The sequence below is a fragment of the Aquarana catesbeiana genome, linkage group LG13 (assembly GCF_042186555.1).
Source record: "Aquarana catesbeiana isolate 2022-GZ linkage group LG13, ASM4218655v1, whole genome shotgun sequence".
NCBI lineage: Eukaryota > Metazoa > Chordata > Amphibia > Anura > Ranidae > Aquarana > Aquarana catesbeiana.
The window spans coordinates 96,158,791-96,181,859 of record NC_133336.1 but is presented as its reverse complement, the minus strand read 5'-3'; the positions used below and the strand labels follow the sequence as shown (position 1 = coordinate 96,181,859).

Here is a 23,069-nt window from a genome sequence, read left to right as displayed (position 1 = left end):
GTGCATGAGGCCTAAAAGCTACTAAAACACTACTACAAGCTGGCACAAAAATCATATTATCAGCATTTTTCATCTAGTGTTTTTTTCTAGCATTTTTTTGAGCTTATAAAAAACACCAGTGTATAAACTGAGGGCTTTGGAGCCATAGGCTGTTGCTGCTATCAGCCAAACTCCTGTGAGGAGGGAGTAGGGGCTTGGCTTACTGGTGCTGTGTGCATCCGTACATGCATGGGACGGCACACAGACTGGAGCCTCCTCAACAGCACCTGCAGGGACTGGCAGAAAAGGGGGGGGGGGGAGGATGCCTTTCTGTGAAACATAGTTGTATGGAGCAGTTAAGTACAGTATAACCTTTTTTAATTAAATTTGTACTAAAGGTATTTTTTTTAAGGTATAAGTCTCTTTAAGGCAGTTTATGTGTATGTAATAATAATAAAAATAATGTATAATTGGCTCAGTAATTTTTTCTAAAATGTTTGCTCTTTTCTATGAAAAGAAGCCTTTGTCCTTGGCTTTGCTGATTGACAGATGGAAGACAATGGAAGGATCTGCAGCTTGATTTGAAGTGTGTTTTGTTAGTTTGAATATATCTTTTAAAGCAGTATCAGCATGTACAAACTTGTATATCCTTCGTGTGATTATATGTGCCTTTCTTTATATTTTGTATCAGGTTGGAGTGCACAGTTTTGGAGATCAAAGCTCCTCCACAACAGAATGGCATGACGAATGGTAATAACATTGACAATGACACAATTGTCATCAGTGATAGTGATGATGACGAGCCTCCTGTACCAGATAGCTGGTAAGCAGAACGTAAAAAATTAAATCTTTTGTTTTTTGCATATTTGTTAAAACCCTAGCTTATTCTGCATCGTCTGTGTTAAAGCTGAACTCCATGTATAGGTTTCATTGAATAGTTACATTAGTCCAGCATGGAAGTCTTCTCCCTGTCTGTTAAGAAATGTTCCTTTTTGTATCTTTGACTCCCTCAGACTTCTCAAAGAATCACTCCAAGCTTGTCTGCCTATCCACCCACAAGTGTCCATCTAGCACACAGTCTGCCAAATCCTCAGACAAGCCTTCCTCTGCGTCAAGGTGCACCCTCACTTTTCAAATTGGGAGGCATTTGTTAACCTTTGTGTATACTTGAACAGCTTGCTTATGACATTTGGATGCAGGAGGGGGTATCCCAGGGATTCAAATTGGAATTCACTCCCTTACCCCTTCAAATTTTGTGTCACTACTCAGATTAGCAGGTCTCCATCAATCTCTGTTGGGTCATTTTGGATCAAGATATCATTCCCCTGGTTCTTGTGGTAGAGAAGTTCCAGGGGTTTTAATGCAATCTGCTCACTGTTCCCAAGCCCAAAGACATTCACCCCATTCTGGATCTCAAAGTTCCTGAATGTTTAAAATCTGCTACAAAAATCGCTCAGGGAATCCCTGTCATCGCCTTCCTTCGCCAGGGAGATCTTCTGGTTTCTGTCGACATTAAAGATGCTTACCTACATGTCCTTATCGTGCCAGGATATCAATGATTCATTCCTAAGCTTTGCTGTGGGTGTATGTTGACTTGGTAAGGCTTCTAGGGGAAGGGCACTGCCAGATCTTCAAGATCTTTTGCACCAAGGACCAAGTTGCCATCGCGCTTCACGATTTCTGGCTATAATGGTATAACTGTTGAATCCCAGTTTCTTTAAGTCCTTTTCCTATGATAATAAGAGTTAGGCAGTCTACTTGCCTACAAGGTCTATTGTACATTCAAGTTATATTTCACTTCTTGTGAGTCTGAGGGCTACCACTCCAGGGCTTAATCTGTGGGACAAAATCTCTTTCCTGCGGAGTCTGGAGCAGTGTTTGGTTCTCTGCACAATCAAGTGATAGGTTTCTTCTGCCCGTTCTATCCTAGTTTCAGAGACCATTGGCCTCTCAAAGACCTTTGTACAAGGAGTATCACATGGCTACCTATATAGTTTAGAAATGTTTTACATTTTACATCCCATGATTAGAAGCGGTTACAAAACTTCAAATGTTATAAATGTTGGAAAACCGCTTTCCTTCAGTGCTTTTTGGTGTGTGTGTGTGTGTGTGTGTGTGTGTGTGTGTGTGTGTGTGTGTGAGATGTTGTGACTTGGTAACTGAAAGCAAAGTAAGATAATTTCTGTAGAGCAGGGACCTTGAAGTGCCTGCTGCTACCTTCACCATGCTCCCCAGAAATCATACACAACATCCTTACATTGGTATGTACATACAGCTACTCAAACCTCCTTATGTGACTGCTCTCTGCCTGGCAATAGGTTGCTTAGTCACTGAGCAGTGATTGCGACACGTGGAGGCATTGTGCACATATGTCCTGTAGCTGCATGTTTGGGTTATTTGTTGGGCCTCCAGTGGTGATATAATCCAGTAGATCATTGCAAATGTGTGAGTATAAAAATTAAACCTCTTGTTAAGCTAAGTATGACTCAAGTTCTGATTTTCAGCCAGTATTGCTCATCTGTATGACTACATTTGTGGTTCACCCATTTGTTGAGAGTTTAGTGAAAATTGTCAAGCACTTATGCACTACACATTTTTACAATCTAAATACTGTCTGGTTTACGATTTTTAGGCGAAAAGGAATTGGCCTCATTTGCACCTTTTTTAAATTTGTCTCCTCTAGGAAGAAAATAGAACCAATCGACCCAACTTTATTCAAGTACAAAGTGAAGCCTGTTGTAGAAGCAATGTACGAATCTGTTACCGTTCGTCAGTGCCAAGTCAGGTATGCATAGGAACTATGGCTCTTGCAAAGCAACAAGAATAATGCAGCATTAGGTAAGACAATGATTCAGTGGAATTTTGGAAAAAAGCTGCAGGACTGGTGCTTTTATTTGCAGTGTAACTGAAAGGGCAGCACAGTGGTGTAGTGGTTAGCACTTTCACTTAGCAGTAAAAAGGGTCGCTGGTTCGAATCCTGACCATGACACCATCTGCCTGGAGTTTGCATGTTCTCCCTGTGCCTGCGTGGGTTTCCTCCGGGTCCTCCGTTTTACTCCCACACTCTAAAAACATGCTGGTGGGTTAATTGGATCCTGTCTACCATGGCTCTAGTATGTATGAATGTGAGTTAGGGACCTTAGGTTGCAAGCTCCTTGAGGGCAGGGACTGATGTGAATGTACAATGTATATGTAAAGTGCTGCGTAAATTGACAGTGCTATATAAGTACCTAAAATAAAAATAAAAAAGGGAGGCAACTGTCAGAACATGTAATTGCCTTTTTGTTTCTGTATCAATATAAAGTGTAACTACTGAAATCTTAAATCCCCACTTCCACTCCCCAATTTAATTACTTAAAGTAGACCTCCAGCCACATTTGTTTCTTCCTTTGATTAGAGTGGGGGTATGCTAGAAATCTTTCATTATCCCCTCATCTTATAACATTAGTGTGTGTGTGGTTGTTGGGGGTTTTTGTTTTTTTTTTTTTTTTTTTTTTTTTGTCTTATGTACATTTTTAAACACTAGTACAGTACGCACTTTTATATCACTATTTGAATCAAGAAAGATTAGCATCATATCTCGTGTTTTTGGAGGCTTTATGGATCTGGCTATCAGAATTAAAGATGCACTAATCCTTTTAGATGGCCTTTTTATTTATTTTAGGAAAACTTATCTTGGCTAGCTTGGCATACACAACACAGTTTAGTGGATTGACCTTTGACCATCTTCTTTATCTTTCTCTAGTCGAAAGTCTTCCATATTTTCTAAAGACAGACTGAAATATTTCTTGAAGCTGCACTGTGAAATACAGAATGGTTTTGTTAAAGCTAAGGTAAAGAGGGCTGGAAATGTGTATATTAGAGGACATGTAAATCTAGACAACATGATTCCACTAACTCCACTTTTTTTCCTCCTTTTAATTTTAAGGCAAGTACAATTTCAAAGTACCAGATCTTGGAAAAGAATTATTTCCGTTATTTTCCTGATGAGCCTCCTAGGTTTGAGCCTTCAGCAGACAGAAAACCTGTGCTAAGGGTACGTTACAACACACATCTGGACAAAGGGTGTTGGAGAGTTGCACTGACATCCTGGAGTGTTGCTCCATCTGAATCTGTAAGCCTAATGTTGTATTGGATTGTGTAGAAGAGGAAATGAGATGAAATCATCTCAGTAATTGTAACATAGGCAAGAAAAACAAATTTCTAGTAAATCACAGAAGTTTTTAGAACCTCCTGGAAATTGTATTGTTGGTTTTCAAATGATGGAGATTTTGTCTTCAGGTGTGGGTGTCAGAACAGGGAGGGAGTAAACATCTCCTGTCTAGTTTTTAAAAGCTTTCCCTCCATAGAGGAGATCTAACCAATTATACACTATGCAAAACTAAAGATGGTCTGGAGTTGGGCTTTCAAGCACAGCTAGCACAAAAAGTTTTCTTTTTATGTTTATTGATGGACACAGCTCTTCTATTCTTGACCATAGAGTTATATCACCACCTAAAACAGTAGGACACTAAGCAAAAAAAAAAAATAGCACTGCCTGTGGGTAGTTACCCCCCTTTCTGCACTTTCTGCTGTAGGCAAGCCAGTTATATCTGCCTAGTGTTTCAGAAGTGAGAACTTGGTTTCCCTCTGGGACCTGTAGTTCCATAGCTTTTTTTTTTTTTTTTTTTTTTTTGCCGTTTCTTGGGATTTTTCCCTGCGTAGACCAGCCGGGCTGGATAGTTTAGATCCATTGGTCACCCAGTCTGGCCAACGAGTGCAGGCAGGCCTTTAGCTATGCGCTGGGTCGGCTTAGACAGACCCATCCTGGAACAGGGCGGCCAGCGGACATCTCACGGGGACGCATAATTGGGTGCCTGCAGTCCGTGTCAGTGTTACCCTGGCAGCCCCCACTTCAGTGGAGAGGAGAATCTGTCATGGGCGCCTTATCTGCATGCTAAACTGATTTGGTAAGTAGATGTCCCCTCCCTGGATGTGGTGTGGGATGCAGGTACTCCCTGGGGTGGTTGGTCCTGTGGGGTTCTCCACCTACAGGCCCAGGCTCCTGTACCTGACCCCCCTCCTTCCCCTTTGGGGCCAGAGTACCTTCATGTGTCAGGTAGCCCTACCTGTTTTCCCGGGCAGTTCAGTGCCCCCCTTGGTTTCCGCCAGAGGAGGTCTGCCAGTGTCTTGGTGACTGGTGGGCGTTGGGCTGTCCTGGACCCCTTACCCCCCCACATGGCCAGGTAGGGGAGTCCAGTACAGCCCCCCCACCCAGCAAGTGGCAAAAAGTAAATTAAATCTCACCAAGCGCTAGGAAAGCGCTACTAGAACAGCTGAACTTTATTTGGGGTTAATAAGAGGCATGTTAAAGTGATTGTAAACCCTCTGGGACCACTTTTACCTACAGGTAAGCCTAGATTAAGGCTTACCTGTAGGTGCAACAAATATCTCCTAAACCTACACGGTTTAGGAGATGTTTGCAAAAGACTGACAACGATGTCTACGGCGTATGCGCCGTAGACAACAGCGCGCAGGCGCACTGAGCATGCCGCTGCTAACGGCGATCATGCTGTTAGTGGTGGCTCCCTCGCGCATGCGCGGGAGTGACGTCATCGCGGCTCCGGCCAGTCACATCGCCGGAGCCGCGATACCCGGAAGTCACTCCGGGATAGATGGCGGCGATGAAGGAGGGTCGCTTCGGGGGCTTCCATCTCAGGTAAGTTATTCATAATGAGCTATACTAGCTTAGCATACTAGCTCATTATGCCTTTGCCTTACAGGGTGTGTGTTTTTTTTTTTTTTTTCCTGCCTTTACTTCCTCTTTAAATGATAGGTGTGTACGGACTCCTATTTAACATGCGTTTGAATGTGATCGCTTCATTTTGAACACCGCTACATCCCCCGGAATAAGGGGGTGTGCACACTTATGCAACCACATTATTTTAGTTTTTTTATTTTAAACCCCCCTAAAAGATTTCAGTTTGTTTTTCAATCGAGTTGTACAGTTTATAGATCACATTAAAGGTGGAAAAACTTCTGAAATTATTTATCTTTGTCTCTTTTTTTTACATCACAGAAATTTGACATTTTAACAAGGGTGTGTAGACTTTTTATATCTACTGTATTTGCTGGCCGTTGTGCTGCCATCGTTCCCGCATAGGAATAAGCACTGGTAGCTGTTCCATGTAAGGTGGTGCTGGGAACATTACTGATTATAGTTCTGGGGTGGCCGTGGCTGTCCCCTATGGTGCCCACATGCTGGCTTGCTCAGCCCTGCGTACCTTGATAAAATCATCTACAAGAATAGCCAAAACGTCCTTTCATGGTCCCTTTACGTTTTTTGATACGTTACACCTTGAGGAGGTTTCTGTTGTGGTGAAATGGGTCCAAAACTTTGAGTACATCGCTACAGCAATTAGCAACATTTTGGAGCTTTGCAGGACCCCTTCATCGGGCAAGATGAAAGGGTCCTGCGAGGCTCTGAAACTTTGCTATTTGTGTAAACGATGTGATCAAAGCTTTGGACTCCCTTTGGAGATTCTATTGTGTGCTGGTGACATTCTCTTGCTCTGACTATTCACGGTACCAGCCGGTGGTCGCTTCAGCACCCACTTTGTATGCACAGCCATTTCTACAGGAACACGTGAGTTGGAATCGGATTGCAAGGTGGCTACCTGATCGTCTGTGCATACCTTTCCCTTACAAAGTTGATATGTCTGCATTTTCGGATGCTTGTTTGGCCACAAACATTCGAGAGCTGTTTGAAAAAAAGTTTATTATCAGACAAAGAGAATTACAAACCATGTCAAAGATCAATTCACATAAGGTACATCAGTAGTAAATATACAAAATGCCAGGATTAACGCCAACGTCTTCTATACATGAAATAAACCCTACAGGTATTTCTCCGTCAAAAGCAGACTAGACGCCCTATCCCTCTGAGTCTGATATACAGCTTATGCAGCCGAGAACAGAGGGAATGTTATCACTTATAAAAAAAGATAAATTTTTTATTTATTTTTTTTTAATCCAAACACGTTTTGTCTTCTATTTTAAACTGAATTGGTTGTTTGACAAGGTGATTGTTTACAATCACTTTAATGTTTTTTGTCCCTTCTTTGGGGGGGAAGGGGTTTGTGTGGGATGTTTGAGTCCATCCCTCATTGTGGCACTGCTTTGGGATGTCGCTATGGTCAAGAATAGGAGAGCTGTGTCCATCAATGAACATAAGAGAAAAATCCCTTTCTCTGAGTTCATTGACTGACATGGCACCCTTCCCTCTTCTTGGGTGTTTTTTTTTCTATCATTTTTACACTGCTGTGTGAATAACCGGCTTGCCTATGGCAGAGAAGGTGTTTATACTAGCTAGGACTGCCGATAGGCAGCTCTGTGCTCTTTTTCTGGCTAGTGTCCTACTCCTGTGCATGGTGATATAACCCTATGGTCCATAATAGAAGGGCTGTCGATTAACTCAGAGAAACGGATTTTACAGTGAGTAACAAAAAAATCCCATTTTTCTTGTCCTTATTTTCTAACTTTGTTAATGTTTAGAAATGTCCCTCATCAAATTTGTAATATTTTTGCTAATGTAGCTGATTACTGTTGTAGGAAAACGGGCTCACACCCAGACAAAGCCTGCTCGCTGCTGCAAAGGAAAGGGAGAGAATCGAGCAGCACAGGAGAGAGCTCAGAGCAATGGGTAAGATCATTTTGAACTGGAGGAACAGTGGGGGGATTTCGTTGTAGTATCATTGTTTCTCTGTTGTTCATTAAGAGTTGCAGCTTTGGTTGATCAAACAGAACTAGTGGGTATCTACATTAAAGCAGAGTTCCAGCCGAAATATGACTTTTAAGATAAAAATACCCCTAGAATACTCATGCCTCGTGCAATGTAACAAAGGTATGCTGTAAACCAGAAATATGCAATTAGTGGACCTCCAGCAGTTGCAGAACTACAAGTCCCTTCATGCTCTGCCTCTGAGTGTCATCTTGTGGCTGTCAGTCTTGCTATGCCTCATGGGACTTGTAGTTCTGCAACAGCTGGAGGCCCGCTAATTGCATATCCCTGCTGTAAACTATGCCCAGTTTTCTATCTGTGAAGCATTGTTTTCCTTCTTTGTGAGTGAAGTTTCTGCACAGTGCGGCCATCTCCAGTGTGGGAATCTGAAGTCAGTGTCCTCCTTCCTGGATTCTCTGCATACTGGCTACCCAGCATGCACCTACCGAACTCGTGCACATGCATTGCGGTGCAGTTTTGGTCAGCTTAGCATGGCACAGCCAAGCTGACCTAGATTTTTCATAGACGCCAATGTTAAATATTATTGAAGCCGTGCAATGTCAAGCTGGCCAAGAATTTCCTTAGACGCCATGCCAAGCTGACCAAGATCTCCCAGGAGCCAATACAAAACCAGAAATGACGTCCGCAGCCCCCTAAAGGAGGAAGTGAAATTAGATATAGGCATAAATCAGGCAAGTGAACAGAAAAAAAATAAATAAATTGCCAATTCATTTTAAGGATGCACATTATTGCTGCATGGTGAGGAGTGAAAAATGTGGGTGGAACTTCGCTTTAAGTGCTTATATAAAACTACTGTCCTGTGACTTAAAGGAGAAGTTCATCTTTTATAACATGTTACTTACAGTGCAGTAGGAAAGTATTCACAGTACTTCACTTTTTACGCATTTTATGTAACAGCCTTATTCCAAAATGGATTAAATTCATTATTATCCTCAAAATTCTACAAACAATACCCCATAATGACAACGTGAAAGTTGTTTGTTTGAAATCTTTGCAAATTTATTCACAGCCTTTGCTCAATACTTTTGTTGAAGCACCTTTGGCACCAATTACAGCCTCAAGTCTTTTTGAGCATTTTGCTACAAGCTTGGCAAACCTATTTTTGGGGAGTTTCTCCCATTCTTCTTTGCAGGACCTCTCAAGCTCCATCAGGTTGTATGGGGAGCGTCGGTGCACAGCCATTTTCAGATCTCTGGGCTCTGGCTGGGCCACTCAAGGATATTCACAGAGTTATCCCATAGCCACTCCTTTTTGTTATCTTGGCTGTGTGCTTAAGGTCGTTGTACTGTTGGAAGATTAACCTTCACCCCAGTCTGAGGTCCAGAGCTCTCTGGAGCAGGTTATCATCAAGTATGTCTCAGTACATTAATGCATTCATCTTTCCCTCGATCCAGACTAGTCTCCCAGTTCCTGCGCTGAAAAACATCCCCACAGCATGATGCTGCCACCAACATGCTTCACTGTAGGCATGGTATTGGCCCGGTGATGAGCACTCTGTGAATCTAAATCTGCTGCAACAACCCTGCCTTTGTGTTTTGCATTCGGTAGAAGTAAGGCATGGGATAGATGTTCTCAGTCAGATCTTAATCACTTCAGCCCTGGAAGATTTGGCCACTGAATGACCAGGCCATTTTTTGCGATTCGGCATTGTGTCGCTTTAAGTGACAATTGCACGGTCATGCGACGCTGCACCTAAACAAAATGTCCTTTTTTCCCCCCACAAATAGAGCTTTCTATTGGTGGTATTTGATCGCCTACCGTTTGTATTCTTGATCCCAAACGGTTGCCAAGACTACATGTTTCGGAGGCGTGGCCTCCTTCAGGTCCTGATTCAGGACCTGAAACATGTAGTCTTGGCAACCGTTTTTTGTTAGCTAAAGAGGAGACATCTCACTCACCTTGTCCTTCCTCTCCGGCCGCAAGTAACTTCAGTTGTTTGTTTCCTCTGGTGGGAGGACACTGTGGACAGACATTGGACAAGGCAGTAGCCTCTCTCCAAAACAATCAGCAGGTCTCTATAAGGTCAGCAATGTCAACTCTGGGTCTGCTAACGTCAACCATCCCAGCAGTTCAGTGGGCAGGGCTACATTTTCGTCCCCTGCAAGCCTTTGTCCTAAAAGTGTGGGATCACAGCCAGGAGTTGTTAGATACCTTACTATGCGTTCCACCTCAGGTAAAAAGATCCATCTGGTGGTTGAGAAAAATGGTAAACCTGTCGCAGGGGTGTCTGTGGCTTATACCGGTCTCCAGGGTGGTAACCACGGACACAAACGGCAAAGGCGCACACTTGGAAACCCTACTGGCACAGGGCACCTGGAGGGACGAGGAGCTCAAAAGGTCATCCATATGGAAGGAACTAAAAGCCATTCGGTTGGCCGTTCAAGGCCTTCAGGAGGGAACTTCAGGGCCACCATATTCAAGTGCGCTCAGACAACTCCGTCGTCGCTTATGTAAACAAGCAAGGCGGCACAAGGAGCAGAATCCTGTTGGCCCTAGCAACAGAAGTCCTGAGCTGGGCAGAGGCCAACGCACTCTCCCTATCGGCTATGTTTCTAAAAGGGGAAAAGAATGTGGTGGTGGACTTTCTCAGCAGAAAGCGATTGGGTCCTCAACCAGGAAGTCTTTAGCCTTATATCCAAAAGATTGGTACCCACGGAGGTGGACCTCTTTGCATCAAAGGACGTTGCAAAAAACACCTGTCTTTTTTTTTTTCTCTAAACAGGTGGGAAAACGCTCTAGGGGTAGATGCGCTAACGCAGAGCTGGCGTTTCAAAAAATGCTATGCCTTCCCGCCCCCAGTCTTGCTTCTGGCTGTGGTGAGAATTTCAGACAGAGAACACCTCTCTAATCTTGGTTGCACCACATTGGCCCAAAAGGGCTTGGTTCTCGATCTTCAAACAGTTAGCAGTAGAACCTCCTTGGTTCCTACCACTTTGGGAGGATCTCCTTTCACAGGGCCCGGTCCTCTGTCCCCAAGTGCACCGTTGGAACTTAGCAGCCTGGCTACTGAGACTGGAATATTAAAAACCAAGGGATTTTCAGAAAGGCTGATGGCCACTCTCCTCAATAGCAGAAAGGAGGAGATGCGCCGGATCTACAAAAAGGTCTGGGTTCGCTTTAACGAGTGGTGCATAGGAAACTCCAATGTGCAGAGCCCCATAACAGTTTTGGTATTTTTGCAGTGCAGGGCAGATAAAGGGTTAGCCATCAGTACCCTTAAGAGCCAGGTATCAGCGCTTAGCGCATATTTGGTAAAACCTCTGGCCACCGACCCTTGGGTGGTCAGATTGCTGACCAGCCGCCATATAATGACCGTGGCTGGTCGGCAAGTGGTTAAATGATGCTCAATTGGTACTATGGGGCCAAAAGTGTGCCAAGAAAATATCCCCCACACCATTATACCACCAGCCTGAACCGTTGATACAAATCAGGATGGATTCTTGCTTTCTTGTTTACACCAAATTCTGACCCTACCATCTGAATGTCACAGCTGAAAGCGAGACTCGACTCGTTTTTCCAATCTTCTATTGTCCAATTTTGAGGCTGTGCAAATTGTAGCCTCAGTTTCCTGTTCTTAGCTGACAGGAATGGCACCCGGTGTGGTCTTTTGCTGCTGTAGCCCATCTGCATCAAGGTACGATGTGTTGTGCGTTCAGAGATGGTAGTCTGCATACCCTGGTTGTAACTAGTGGTTACTTGAGTTACTGTTGCCTTTCTACCATCTCGAACCAGTCTGCCCATTCTCCTCTGACCTCAGACATCAACAAGGCATTTTCGTCCACACAACTGCTGCTCACTGGATATTTTCTTTTATTCTCTGTAAACCCTAGAGATTGTTGTGTGTGAAAATCCCAGTAGATCAGCAGTTTTTGAAATGCTCACACCAGCTTGTGTGGTACCAACAACCATGCCATGTTTAACCACCTCAATACAGGGCACTTACACCCCCTTCCTGCCCAAGCCATTTTTCAGTTTTCAGCGCTGTCGCACTTTGAATGACAATTGCGCGGTCGTGTTACACTGCACCTTAATTAAATTTTAATCATTTTTTTCCCACAAATAGAGCTTTCTTTTGGTGGTATTTGATCACCTCTGCGGTTTTTATTTCTTGCGCTATAAACAAAAGAAGAGGGACAATTTTGAAAAAACACAATATTTTTTACTTTTTGCTATAATAAATATCCAATTTTTTTTTTTTTTTAACAAATTTTTTCCTCAGTTTAGGCCGATACGTATTCTTCTACATATTTTTGGTAAAAAAAAATTGCGATAAGCGTATATTGATTGATTGGTTTGCGCAAAAGTTATAGCGTCTACAAAATACGGGATAGATTTATAGCATTTTTATTATTTATTTATTTTTTACTAGTAATGGCGGCGATCTGCAATTTTTATTGTGACTGAGATATTGCGGCGGACACATCGGACACTTTTGACACATTTTTGGGACCATTCACATTTATACAGCGATCAATGCTATAAAATTGCATTGATTACTGTGTAAATGTGACTGGGGTTAATGTATTACCTAAGGAGGTGATTCTAACTGTGGGGGGAGGGGACTGACTGGGGGAGGTGACCGATCGCTGTCCCTATGTACAAGGGACACGCCATCGGTCTCCTCTCCTCTCTGACAGGACGTGGATCTGTGTTTACATGCACAGATCCACGCTCCTGCTGTGTTACCCGGCAATCGCGGGTGCCCGGCGGACATCGCGGCCGCCGGGCACGCGCACCGGGTCCCGAGTGACACAGCGGGCGCGCGCGCGCCCCCTAGTGGCTCGGGAAGGCGAGGACGTCATATGACGTCCTCCCAGAATAACAGAAGCCTCGTCCAGCCGTCATATGACGGTGGGCGGTGGCTTAGTGGTTAAAGTCACTTACAGTGGGGGAAAATAATAATTATTTGATCCCCTGCAGATTTTGTAAGTTTGCCCACTTAAAAAGAAATGAAGGGTCTATAATTTTTGTCATAGATGTATTTTAAATTCTAGAGACAGAGTATCAATCAAAAATCCAGAAAAACACATGATACAAATGTTATAAATTGATTTGTGGTTCAATGAGTAAAAAAGGGTATTTGATCGCCTACCAACAAACAATAATTCTGGCTCCCACAGACTGGCTACAGTATGTGCTCATGTGGTACACAGATTAGTCCTGTCAATTTAGGAAGGTGCTCCTAACGACTCACTCTGCGTATAAAAGACACCTGTCCACAGAATCTTGCTACAGGATTGTAGACCTGCACAAGGCTGGAATAGGCTACAAGACCATCAGCAAGAAGCTTGGTGAGGAGACAACTGTGGGATCAATTATTCGCAAATGGACGAAATACAAAATAACCATCAATTGCCCTTGGTCTGGAGCTCGATGCAAGATTTCACCTCATTGGGTAAGGATGATCATGAGAAAAATGAGGGATCAGCCTAGAACTACACGAGAGGAGCTTGTGAGTGATCTCAAGGCAGTTGGGACCACAGTCACCAAACAAACCATTGGTAACACAATACACTCCATGGATTGAAATCCTGCTGCGCCCCCAAGGTCCCTTCCTCAAGAAAGCACATGTAAAGGTCCGTCTGAAGTTTACCAATGAACATCTAAATGATTCAGAGAAGGATTGGGAGAAAGTGCTGTGGTCAGATGAGACCAGAATTTAGCTCTTTGGCATTAACTCGACTTGGGGGCCATGTATTGTAAAATCTTGGATAAGAACCTTCTTCCCTCAGCCAGAACACTGAAGATGGGTCGTAAATACGTCTTCCAACATGACAATGACCCAAAACATACTGCCAGGGCAACAAAGAAGTGGCTTCAGAAGAAGCACATTAAGGCCATGGAGTGGCCTAGCCATTCTCCAGACCTTAATCCTATAGAAAATGTAAGGAGGGAGCTGATACTTTGAGTTGCCAAGCGACAGCCAAGAAACCTTAAGGATTTAGAGACGATCTGTAAAGAGTGCTAACCTTCAGACCCTTAATATCTGAGTTCGTACGTACAGAGTGTAATAAAGGCTCCAGTACCAAGGAAGAAAGGGGGCACCCTTGTCTCGTGCCATTCCTGTGTGAGAATCGGGAGGAAAGAACCCAATTTACCTGAACCTGCGCACTAGGAGTGAAATATAAGGCCATAATTGATGTCAACATACGTGGTCCTACCCCAGGGCCTCTAGCACCGCTCACAGGTAGACCAATCAACACGGTCTAATGCTTTTTCTGCATCCCTTGATAAAATTTATATAAAGCCGAGGATCCTGACAGTTACGGGCCCAGAGAATAAGTTGGATCTCTCTAATAGTTATCTCTACTTCCCTTCTTGTTTCAACCTGTTTGCTAAAATTTTTGCCATCATTTTAATGTCTACGTTAAGGAGGGATATGGGGCGATAACTTTGGGGGGACAGTAGGGTCCTTGCCTTCCTTTGGAAGTACAGAGATATGTGCCATCAGCACCTCTGGGGGAATAGTGTTGCCCCCAGCTATGGAGTTAACATAACTACATAACTACACACAGGTTTCACCAAGAGGGAGAGAAAAAACTTTTCATTTGAAGTGTGCATGTATATGTATGTATGTGATATATGTATGTATGTGTTAAATAGGACGGAAAGTATTCAGACCCCCTTAAATTTTTCACTCTTTGTTATATTGCAGCCATTTGCTAAAATCGTTTAAGTTCTATATTTCCTCATTCATGTACACACAGCACCCCATGTTGACATTTTTGCAGATTTATTAAAAAAGAAAAACTGAAATATCACATGGTCCTAAGTATTCAGACCCTTTGATGTGACACTCATATATTTAACTCAGGTGCTGTCCATTTCTTCTGATCATCCTTAACCACTTCAGCCCCGGAAGGATTTACCCCCTTCCTGACCAGAGCACTTTTTACAATTTGGCACTGCGTCGCTTTAACTGCTAATTGCGCGGTCACGGAAAAAGACCGAAAATTTTGAAAAAAAAATGATATTTTCTACTTTTTGTTCTAAAAAAAATCCAATAAACTCAATTTTAGTCCTACATTTAGGCCAAAATGTATTCGGCCATATGTCTTTGGTAAAAAAAAATGTCAATAAGTGTATATTTATTGGTTTGCGCAAAAGTGATAGCGCCTACAAACTAGGGTACATTTTCTGGAATTTACACAGCTTTTAGTTTATGACTGCCTATGTCGTTTCTTGAGGTGCTAAAATGGCAGGGCAGTACAAAACCCCCACAAATGACCCCATTTTGGAAAGTAGACACCCCAAGGAAATTGCTGAGAGGCATGTTGAGCCCATTGAATATTCATTTTTTTTGTCCCAAGTGATTAATGACAAAAAAAAAAAAAAAAAAATTACAAAAAGTTGTCACTAAATGATATATTGCTCACACAGGCCATGGGCATATGTGGAATTGCACCCCAAAATACATTTAGCTGCTTCTCCTGGGTATGGGGATACCACATGTGTGGGACTTTTTAGGAGCCTAGCCGCGTACGGGGCCCCGAAAACCAATCACCGCCTTTAGGATTTCTAAGGGTGTAAATTTTTGATTTCACTCTTCACTGCCTATCACAGTTTCGGAGGCCATGGAATGCCCAGGTGGCACAACCCCCCCCCCCCCCCCCCCAAATGACCCCATTTTGGAAAGTAGACACCCCAAGCTATTTGCTGAGAGGCATGGTGAGTATTTTGCAGCTCTCATTTGTTTTTGAAAATGAAGAAAGACAAGAAAAAAAAAAATTTTTTTTTTCAAAACTTTGTGACAAAAAGTGAGGTCTGCAAAATACTCACTATACCGCTCAGCAAATAGCTTGGGGTGTCTACTTTCCAAAAGTGCTTGGTTTTCAGGGTCCCGTGCGCGGCTAGGCTCCCAAAAAGTCCCACACATGTGGTATCCCCATACTCAGGAGAAGCAACAGAATGTATTTTGGGGTGTAATTTCACATATTCCCATGGCATGTTTGAGCAATATATCATTTAGTGACAACTTTGTGCAAAAAAAAAAAAAAAAAAAAATTGTCTCTTTCCCGCAACTTGTGTCACAATATAAAATATTCCATGGACTCGACATGCATCTCAGCAAATAGCTTGGGGTGTCTACTTTCCAAAATGGGGTCATTTGGGGGGGGTTTTGAACTGTCCTGGCATTTTATGCACAACATTTAGAAGCTTATGTCACACATCACCCACTCTTCTAACCACTTGAAGACAAAGCCCTTTCAGACACTTTTTGATTACATGAAAAAATTATTTTTTTTTGCAAGAAAATTACTTTGAACCCCCAAACATTATATATTTTTTTAAAGCAAATGCCCTACAGATTAAAATGGTGGGGTTTTTCTTTTTTTTTTTTTTTTCACACAGTATTTGCGCAGCGATTTTTCAAACGCATTTTTTGGGGAAAAAACACACTTTTTAAAATTTTAATGCACTAAAACACACTATATTGCCCAAATGTTTCATGAAATAAAAAAGATGATCTTAGGCCGAGTACATGGATACCAAACATGACATGCTTTACAATTGCGCACAAACGTGCAGTGGCAACAAAATTAATACATTTTTAAAAGCCTTTACAGGTTACCACTTTAGATCTACAGAGGAGGTCTACTGCTAAAATTACTGCCCTCGATCTGACCTTCGCGGTGATACCTCACATGCATGGTGCAATTGCTGTTTACATTTGACGCCAGACCGACGCTTGCGTTCGCCTTAGCGCGAGAGCAGGGGGGACAGGGGTGCTTTTTTTTTTTTTTCTCTTTATTATTTTTTTGCTTTTATCTTATTTTTAAACTGTTCCTTTCATTTTTTTTTTAAATCATTTTTATTGTTATCTCAAGGAATGTAAATATCCCCTATGATAGCAATAGGTAGTGACAGGTACTCTTTTTTTGAAAAAATTGGGGTCTATTAGACCCTAGATTTCTCCTCTGCCCTCAAAGCATCTGACCACACCAATTTCCCAATGGCGCTGTTTACATCCGGCGAAATCTAAGTCATAAAATGCTCGTAGCTTCCGGTTTCTTAGGCCATAGAGATGTTTGGAGCCACTCTGGTCTCTGACCAGCTCTATGGTCAGCTGGCTGAATCACCGGCTGCATTCTCAGGTTCCCTGTTGAGACAGGAGAGCCAGAGAAAAACACGGAAGACGGTTGGGGGGGGGGGCATTCCCTCCCACTGCTTGTAAAAGCAGTCTAGAGGCTAATTAGCGGCTAGGATTGCTTTAACATGAAAGCCGACTGTTGGCTGAAAAGAATGATACCAAGATGATACCTAAACCTGCAGGCATCATTCTGGTATAACCACTCAAATTCGTGAATGGCGTACCTGAAGACAAAAAAAATGGTTAACAATAAAGCACAGTAAACGGTAAAGTATAAAAAATTGCATACCTGAAAAGCAAACATGATAAAACATAATAACAATAAAACATTGCAGAATAGAATACAGTAAAAAAGAGCAGAACAATAGAGAGAGAGAGAGAGAACAATAAAACGACAACTATTTTTTTTTATTTTATATTTTTGTTTGTGTTGTTTTTTGTTTTTTTTTTTTTTTTTTTTACACTTTTTTTTGTAACTGTAACTTTTATAACTGTAACCGGTTCCAGGTGGAACCTTGGGAGACCCTGTGAAAGTGTGCCTAGTCTGTGCAATGCTGTACCCTACGCTTGGGAGATGGCATCTTGGGAGACCCTGTGAAAGTGTGCCTAGTCTGTGCAATGCTGTACCCTACGCTAATACTCAACTAGTGTATGGTAGCGTTCAAAACATTCACCAATGCAAAGACCAGGATTGTCAGGACAGGAGGGACAATAATAGCGGGTGTCACACCTATATCCACGCTTGCTGCAGACACAACATCTTTTTTGAGGGGGTTTGTTGGGTAGGGGTACTCGGAGGACATAAAGAAAATGCCTCTCATGCAGCCGACTGCATTTGGTTGGGGATGTGAATGGGGGAAGTACGGGCGCTGCAGAAGTGGTGGGTTCCCAATTAGGATTGGCGAATGCAGCAGGAAGGGCATTATGGGCACCATGGGCCTGTGTTTGTCTTCTTCTTGGTGGCAGCGGGACACTAATTGTGCTTGCCACCTCACCAGCTTGAACTGCACTTATGGAACTCGCCACGTCACCAAGTGTTACTGCAGTGCTGGTTTCACTAAGACCGGGGTGTACTAGGCCGCTGGTGCTTGCCAGTTCACCAAAACGCTACCAAAAAAACTGTTAGCGATCGCAGGGATCAGGCCTGACTCTGCGAACACTGCAGTTATGTGTTTAGTGTTTTGTAAGTGACAGTGCATTTTTGGGAACCCTAAACTGCTGGGGACGCCAGTATAGATCTGATCGGATCAGATATTGATCTGTTCAGATACTATACCACTAAGGGAGGTGTACGCTGCGTGCGTGGGTGTTAGCGGTACTGGCACTAACCTGACACTGCCTGGGGCTGGTGCTTGCCAGTTCACCAAAACGCTACCAAAAAAACTGTTAGCGATCGCAGGGATCAGGCCTGACTCTGCGAACGCTGCAGTTATGCGTTTAGTGTTTTGTAAGTGACAGTGATCGATCGATACTGCACTTGGGTGGGCTGGGCTGGGCCGGGCGGAGGGGCAAAAAGCAGGTGCTAGCAGGTATCTGGGCTGATCCCGCTAACACTGCGTTTTTGGGAACCCTAAACTGCTGGGGATGCTAGTATAGATCTGATCGGATCAGATATTGATGCTTTCAGATACTATACCACTAAAGGAGGCATATGCTGCGTGCATGGGTGTTAGCGATACTGGCGCTAATCTGACGCTGCCTGGGGCGACGCATATCACCGCCGGGCGATCAGGGGGCTAAACCTTTATTAGGTAATAAACGGCGGGTACCCTGACACTATAAAAAATAAACGAACTAACCAGCGTCACCCGTAACGGTTATACGGTGATCAGTGGTGAAAGGGTTAACTAGGGGGCAATCAAGGGGTTAAAACATTTATTAGATAGTATATTGGGGTCCCTGTCGCTATAAAACGCTGACGGCGAACCTAAATATTTACGTCCCTAACTAGCGTCGCCAGTGACACTAATACAGCGATCAGAAAAATGATCGCTTAGCGACACTGGTGACGGGGGGTGATCAAGGGGTTAAAACTTTATTAGGGGGGGGGGTAGGAGGGTATCCTAGACCTACAGGGGGCTAATACTAACTGCCCTAACACTTCTAACTGTCACAAACTGACACCATGCAGTAATCAGAAAAAAAAATAAAATACTGCTTGGTGTCAGTGTGACATAGGGGGGGGGAGGGGTGATGGGGGGTGATCGGGGGGTGGATTGGGGGTGTTATGTGTGGCTGGCATGTTCTACACTATGTGTGTGTTCACTCACTGTGAAGTCTTCTCTCCTCGGCGCCGGAACGGAAACTGCCGAGCCGAGGAGAGATGACATCACATCCTCTGCCTGTGTGTACAGGCAGAGGGGATGTTTCTCATTGGCTGGGAGCGATCGCGAGGTGGGGGGGGGCCACGATCGGATGGCCTCCCCCTCGCCTCTCAACGCTCCCAGACAAATGCCAACCGCCGCTGGCACCGGGGGCGTGTCTGATAGGACCCCCTGCCCGCGGGAAGGCAATCACGTACCAGGTACGTGATTTTGCCTGCCCGTGTCATTCTGCTCACGTATATAGGCGTGAGGCGGTCGGCAAGTGGTTAAGATGGTTCTACACCTTCATTTGTGTCCAGCTGTGTTTGATTATACTGATTGGACTTGATTAGGAAAGCTGCACACCTGTCTATATAAGACCTTACAGCTCACAAGGCATGTCAGAGCAAATGAGAATCAGGAGGTCGAAGGAACTGCCTGAAGAGCTCAGAGACAGAATTGTGGCAGGGCACAGATCTGGCCAAGGTTACAAAAAAAATTCTGCTGCACTTAAGGTTCCTAAGAGCACAGTGGCCTCCATAAACCTTAAATGGAAGATGTTTGGGACGACCAGAACCCTTCCTAGAGCTGGCCGTCCAGCCAAACTGAGCTGTCGGGAGAGAAGAGCCTTGGTGAGAGAGGTAAAGAAGAACCCAAAGATCACTGTGGCTGAGCTCCAGAGATGCAGTCGGGAGATGGGAGAAAGTTGTAGAAAGCCAAACATCACTGCAGCCCTCCACCAGTCGGGGCTTTATGGCAGAGTGGCCCGACGGAAGCCTCTCCTCAGTGCAAGACACATGTAAGCCTGCATGGAGTTTCCTAAAAAAAAAAACACCTGAAGGACTCCAAGATGGTGAGAAATAAGATTCTTTGGTCTGATGAGACCGAGAGAACTTTTTGGCCTTAATTGTAAGCGGTATGTGTGGAGAAAACCAGGCACTGCTCATCACCTGTCCAATACAGTCCCAACAGTGAAGCATGGTGGTGGCAGCATCATGCTGTGGGGGTGTTTTTCAGGTGCAGGGACAGGACTACTGGTTTCAATCGAGGGAAAGATGAATGCGGCCAAGTACAGGGATATCCTGGATGAATACCTTCTCCAGAGTGCTTAGGACCTCAGACTGGGTCGAAGGTTTACCTTCCAACAAGATAATGACCCTAAGCACATAGCTAAAATAAGGAAGGAGTGGCTTCACAACAACTCCGTGACTGTTCTTGAATGGCCCAGCCAGAGCCCTGACTTAAACCCAATTGAGCATCTCTGGAGAGACCTAAAAATGGCTGTCCACCAGCGTTTACCATCCAACCTAACAGAACTGGAGAGGATCTGCAAGGAGGAATGCAGAGGATCCCCAAATCTAGGTGTGAAAAACTTGTTGCATCTTTCCCAAAAAGACTCATGGCTGTATTAGATCAAAAGGGTGCTTCTACTAAATACTGAGCAAAGGGTCTGAATACTTAGGACCATGTGATATTTCAGTTTTTCTTTTTTAATAAATCTGCAAAAATGTCAACAATTCTGTGTTTTTCTGTCAATATGGGGTGCTGTGTGTACATTAATGAGGAAAAAAAATGAACTTAAATGATTTTAGCAAATGGCTGCAATATAACAGAGTGAAAAATTTAAGGGGGTCTGAATACTTTCCGTCCCCACTGTGTGTATATATGTATGTGTGTTGCATTGAACTGCGCACATAAATGCATGAAGGGCAAGAATACTTGTATACCTGCATGTTTGGGTATAGTACCTGTGTACTTCCATACCTAATGGAGATGCATGGTGGTAGACCAACGTAGTTTTAGGCCTGCATCCTTGGGGGACTACGTATTATTATATTATATATATTGCTAATATAGTTGCTATAGATTTACCTGTAATTCCAGCTTAAATGACTGTAAAAGGGAGAGGCAGCCGGGGGAGGCAGGTCCACCCCTTTCAGGTTCAGTGAAATGTGGGAGTTATTTTCCTTTCTCCAATCAGGAAGGGAAGTGAGATTGGCCTTAAGTAACATTAAGGGTCAGATTCATCCCTAGCCATTTTTTTTTCTAGGGGCTGTTGTTTCTCACTCCTTGATTCATACTTCATACAGGGTGTAACACAGACAGTCCTGCCTGTCAGCCCACCCTTGTGTCCTTGGGACTTGCATTTGCCCTTGACTGTCCTTGCAGAGGCCACCTTTTGAACCAGAGGCCACCTTTTTTAACTTTTTCCTTTGACTCGGAAGGTGGCTTCTTTGGTTGCTATCACTTCAGCAAGTGGAGTGTCAGAGCTGGTGGCTCTTTTTTGTAAGGAGCCGTTCTTGGTCTTGCATCATTTGGCACTTTTTTGCTGGTGCCGCTTCTTCCCTTCCTTTGAGAGCGTCAAAAGTGTGGTTTCTTGCAAGCCCTTTTGAGCCAAGTTCCATCCTCGGGGGAGGTGGTTGATGATTGTGGAGACCTTTGGATCATCCAACAGTTTTTTTAAAAATTCTGGTTATAGGATCATTCATTCCATTCTTCAGCAGTAAATATAGCACTATTATGCAAATGCCTAACTGCTCCTAAACGTCCGTTTTACCAGTAGCAGTGTACATGAGGCCTAAATCCTTCTCTGGTGGCAGCTTTCTGTGATGTCTCCCTCCTCTCAAGGGCATTGCTTTAGGACATCCCAAATAGTTATGAATATAACCGGTTCTGTGTCCTGTGATGTACGATAAAGAAAATTGGATTTTTCCTACATCTTAAATCCTTTTCTTCGAGTACATCACAGGACACCAAGGTCCCTCCCCTCTTTTTGTGAATTTATTGCTTGTTACAAAACTGAAGTACTTCCTTTTATAGGAGTGGTTATATAGGGGAGGACTTCCTTTTTGATCTACCAGTGTCCATTTACCTATAGGTGGCGTATAACCCAAATAGTTATGAATATACCGTATGTCTTTGTCCTGTGATGTACTCCAAGAAAAGGATTTTACAAGTAAGATGTAGGAAAAATCCAAATTTCTCCTCTGGGCTGGAAGTAGTTAATTAGGAACTGGGCCACTGGTTGGAGGGAGGCCTGTGTTCAGTAAATACCTCACAACAGTCAGTGAGCAGGTATAAAAAAAAGTTTTTAGTGCAAACAAATTTTTTATTTTTCCTATAATTTATTACTTAATCACTGCTGCAACACTACCACTGCAGTACCTTTGGTTAGGGGTGTCTTAGTAAAAATGCCTTTTTACTGCCTGGGAGCTGGTTGGTATCTTTTTTTTTTTTTTTTGGTGCACATAGCTTATGTGTTGTGTTAGTCACTGCTGCACACTTGGTACACTGTGTCACCTGTTAGCCAAATATTGGACACAAAACAAGGTCTGATCTTTTTACCAGTGCTTGACCTGATTAGGCATAGTGCTTTTTGAGCATGCACTAGTTGTCATGTAAAATATCAGTGTATTCTTACAGTCGAGTAGTTCCTCATTTGTGTAGATGGAGTATTCTGTTTTGTTTGTGGCGTAGAAGAAGGCCTTAGAGCCAGCCTTCACTACACGGAATGGTAACGGAGCAATGTGTTTGCAGACGACCTCCTGACAAAGTGGGCTACCCTTTGGATTGTGGACCCACCTGCTTGGAAGCTAGACAAGACAACAGTCATTCCAGAGAAAAAGGTCCTTCCTTTATGGAATCGACTAATGGGCAAAAGCAGTCAGTATTATGATTCTTATCCTGTCTGTTTTCCAGTTAAAGCCAGTTTTGGCTTTAGCCTTGCTGTCCTAGACAATTTGTGGCAGGCTAGGGTTTTGAACTAGTCATGAAATGGTCTCCTTTGGGCCAGATTGATCTGATAGGTTAGATGGTACTTAAGCGTTTTGGGGCTTTAGGAGCAAGACCTCCAAGAAGACCATGGCTAATCTTACCTTTTTGAGAATTTACCTTTTTGGCACAATTCTGTACAAGA

At 43.5% G+C, this 23,069-nt stretch overlaps 1 protein-coding gene across 1 annotated transcript in view; it reads left to right on the top strand.

Moving 5' to 3' along the window:
* BAZ1A (bromodomain adjacent to zinc finger domain 1A) overlaps nucleotides 1–23,069 on the top strand; it is a 126,755-nt gene that overhangs the window by 15,842 nt on the left and 87,844 nt on the right. The window contains exons 4-8 of the mRNA XM_073609139.1: nucleotides 671–802; nucleotides 2,663–2,764; nucleotides 3,725–3,812; nucleotides 3,908–4,015; nucleotides 7,570–7,660. Coding sequence (XP_073465240.1) covers nucleotides 671–802; nucleotides 2,663–2,764; nucleotides 3,725–3,812; nucleotides 3,908–4,015; nucleotides 7,570–7,660 — 521 coding nt within the window. The remainder of the gene's footprint in view (nucleotides 1–670; nucleotides 803–2,662; nucleotides 2,765–3,724; nucleotides 3,813–3,907; nucleotides 4,016–7,569; nucleotides 7,661–23,069) is intronic.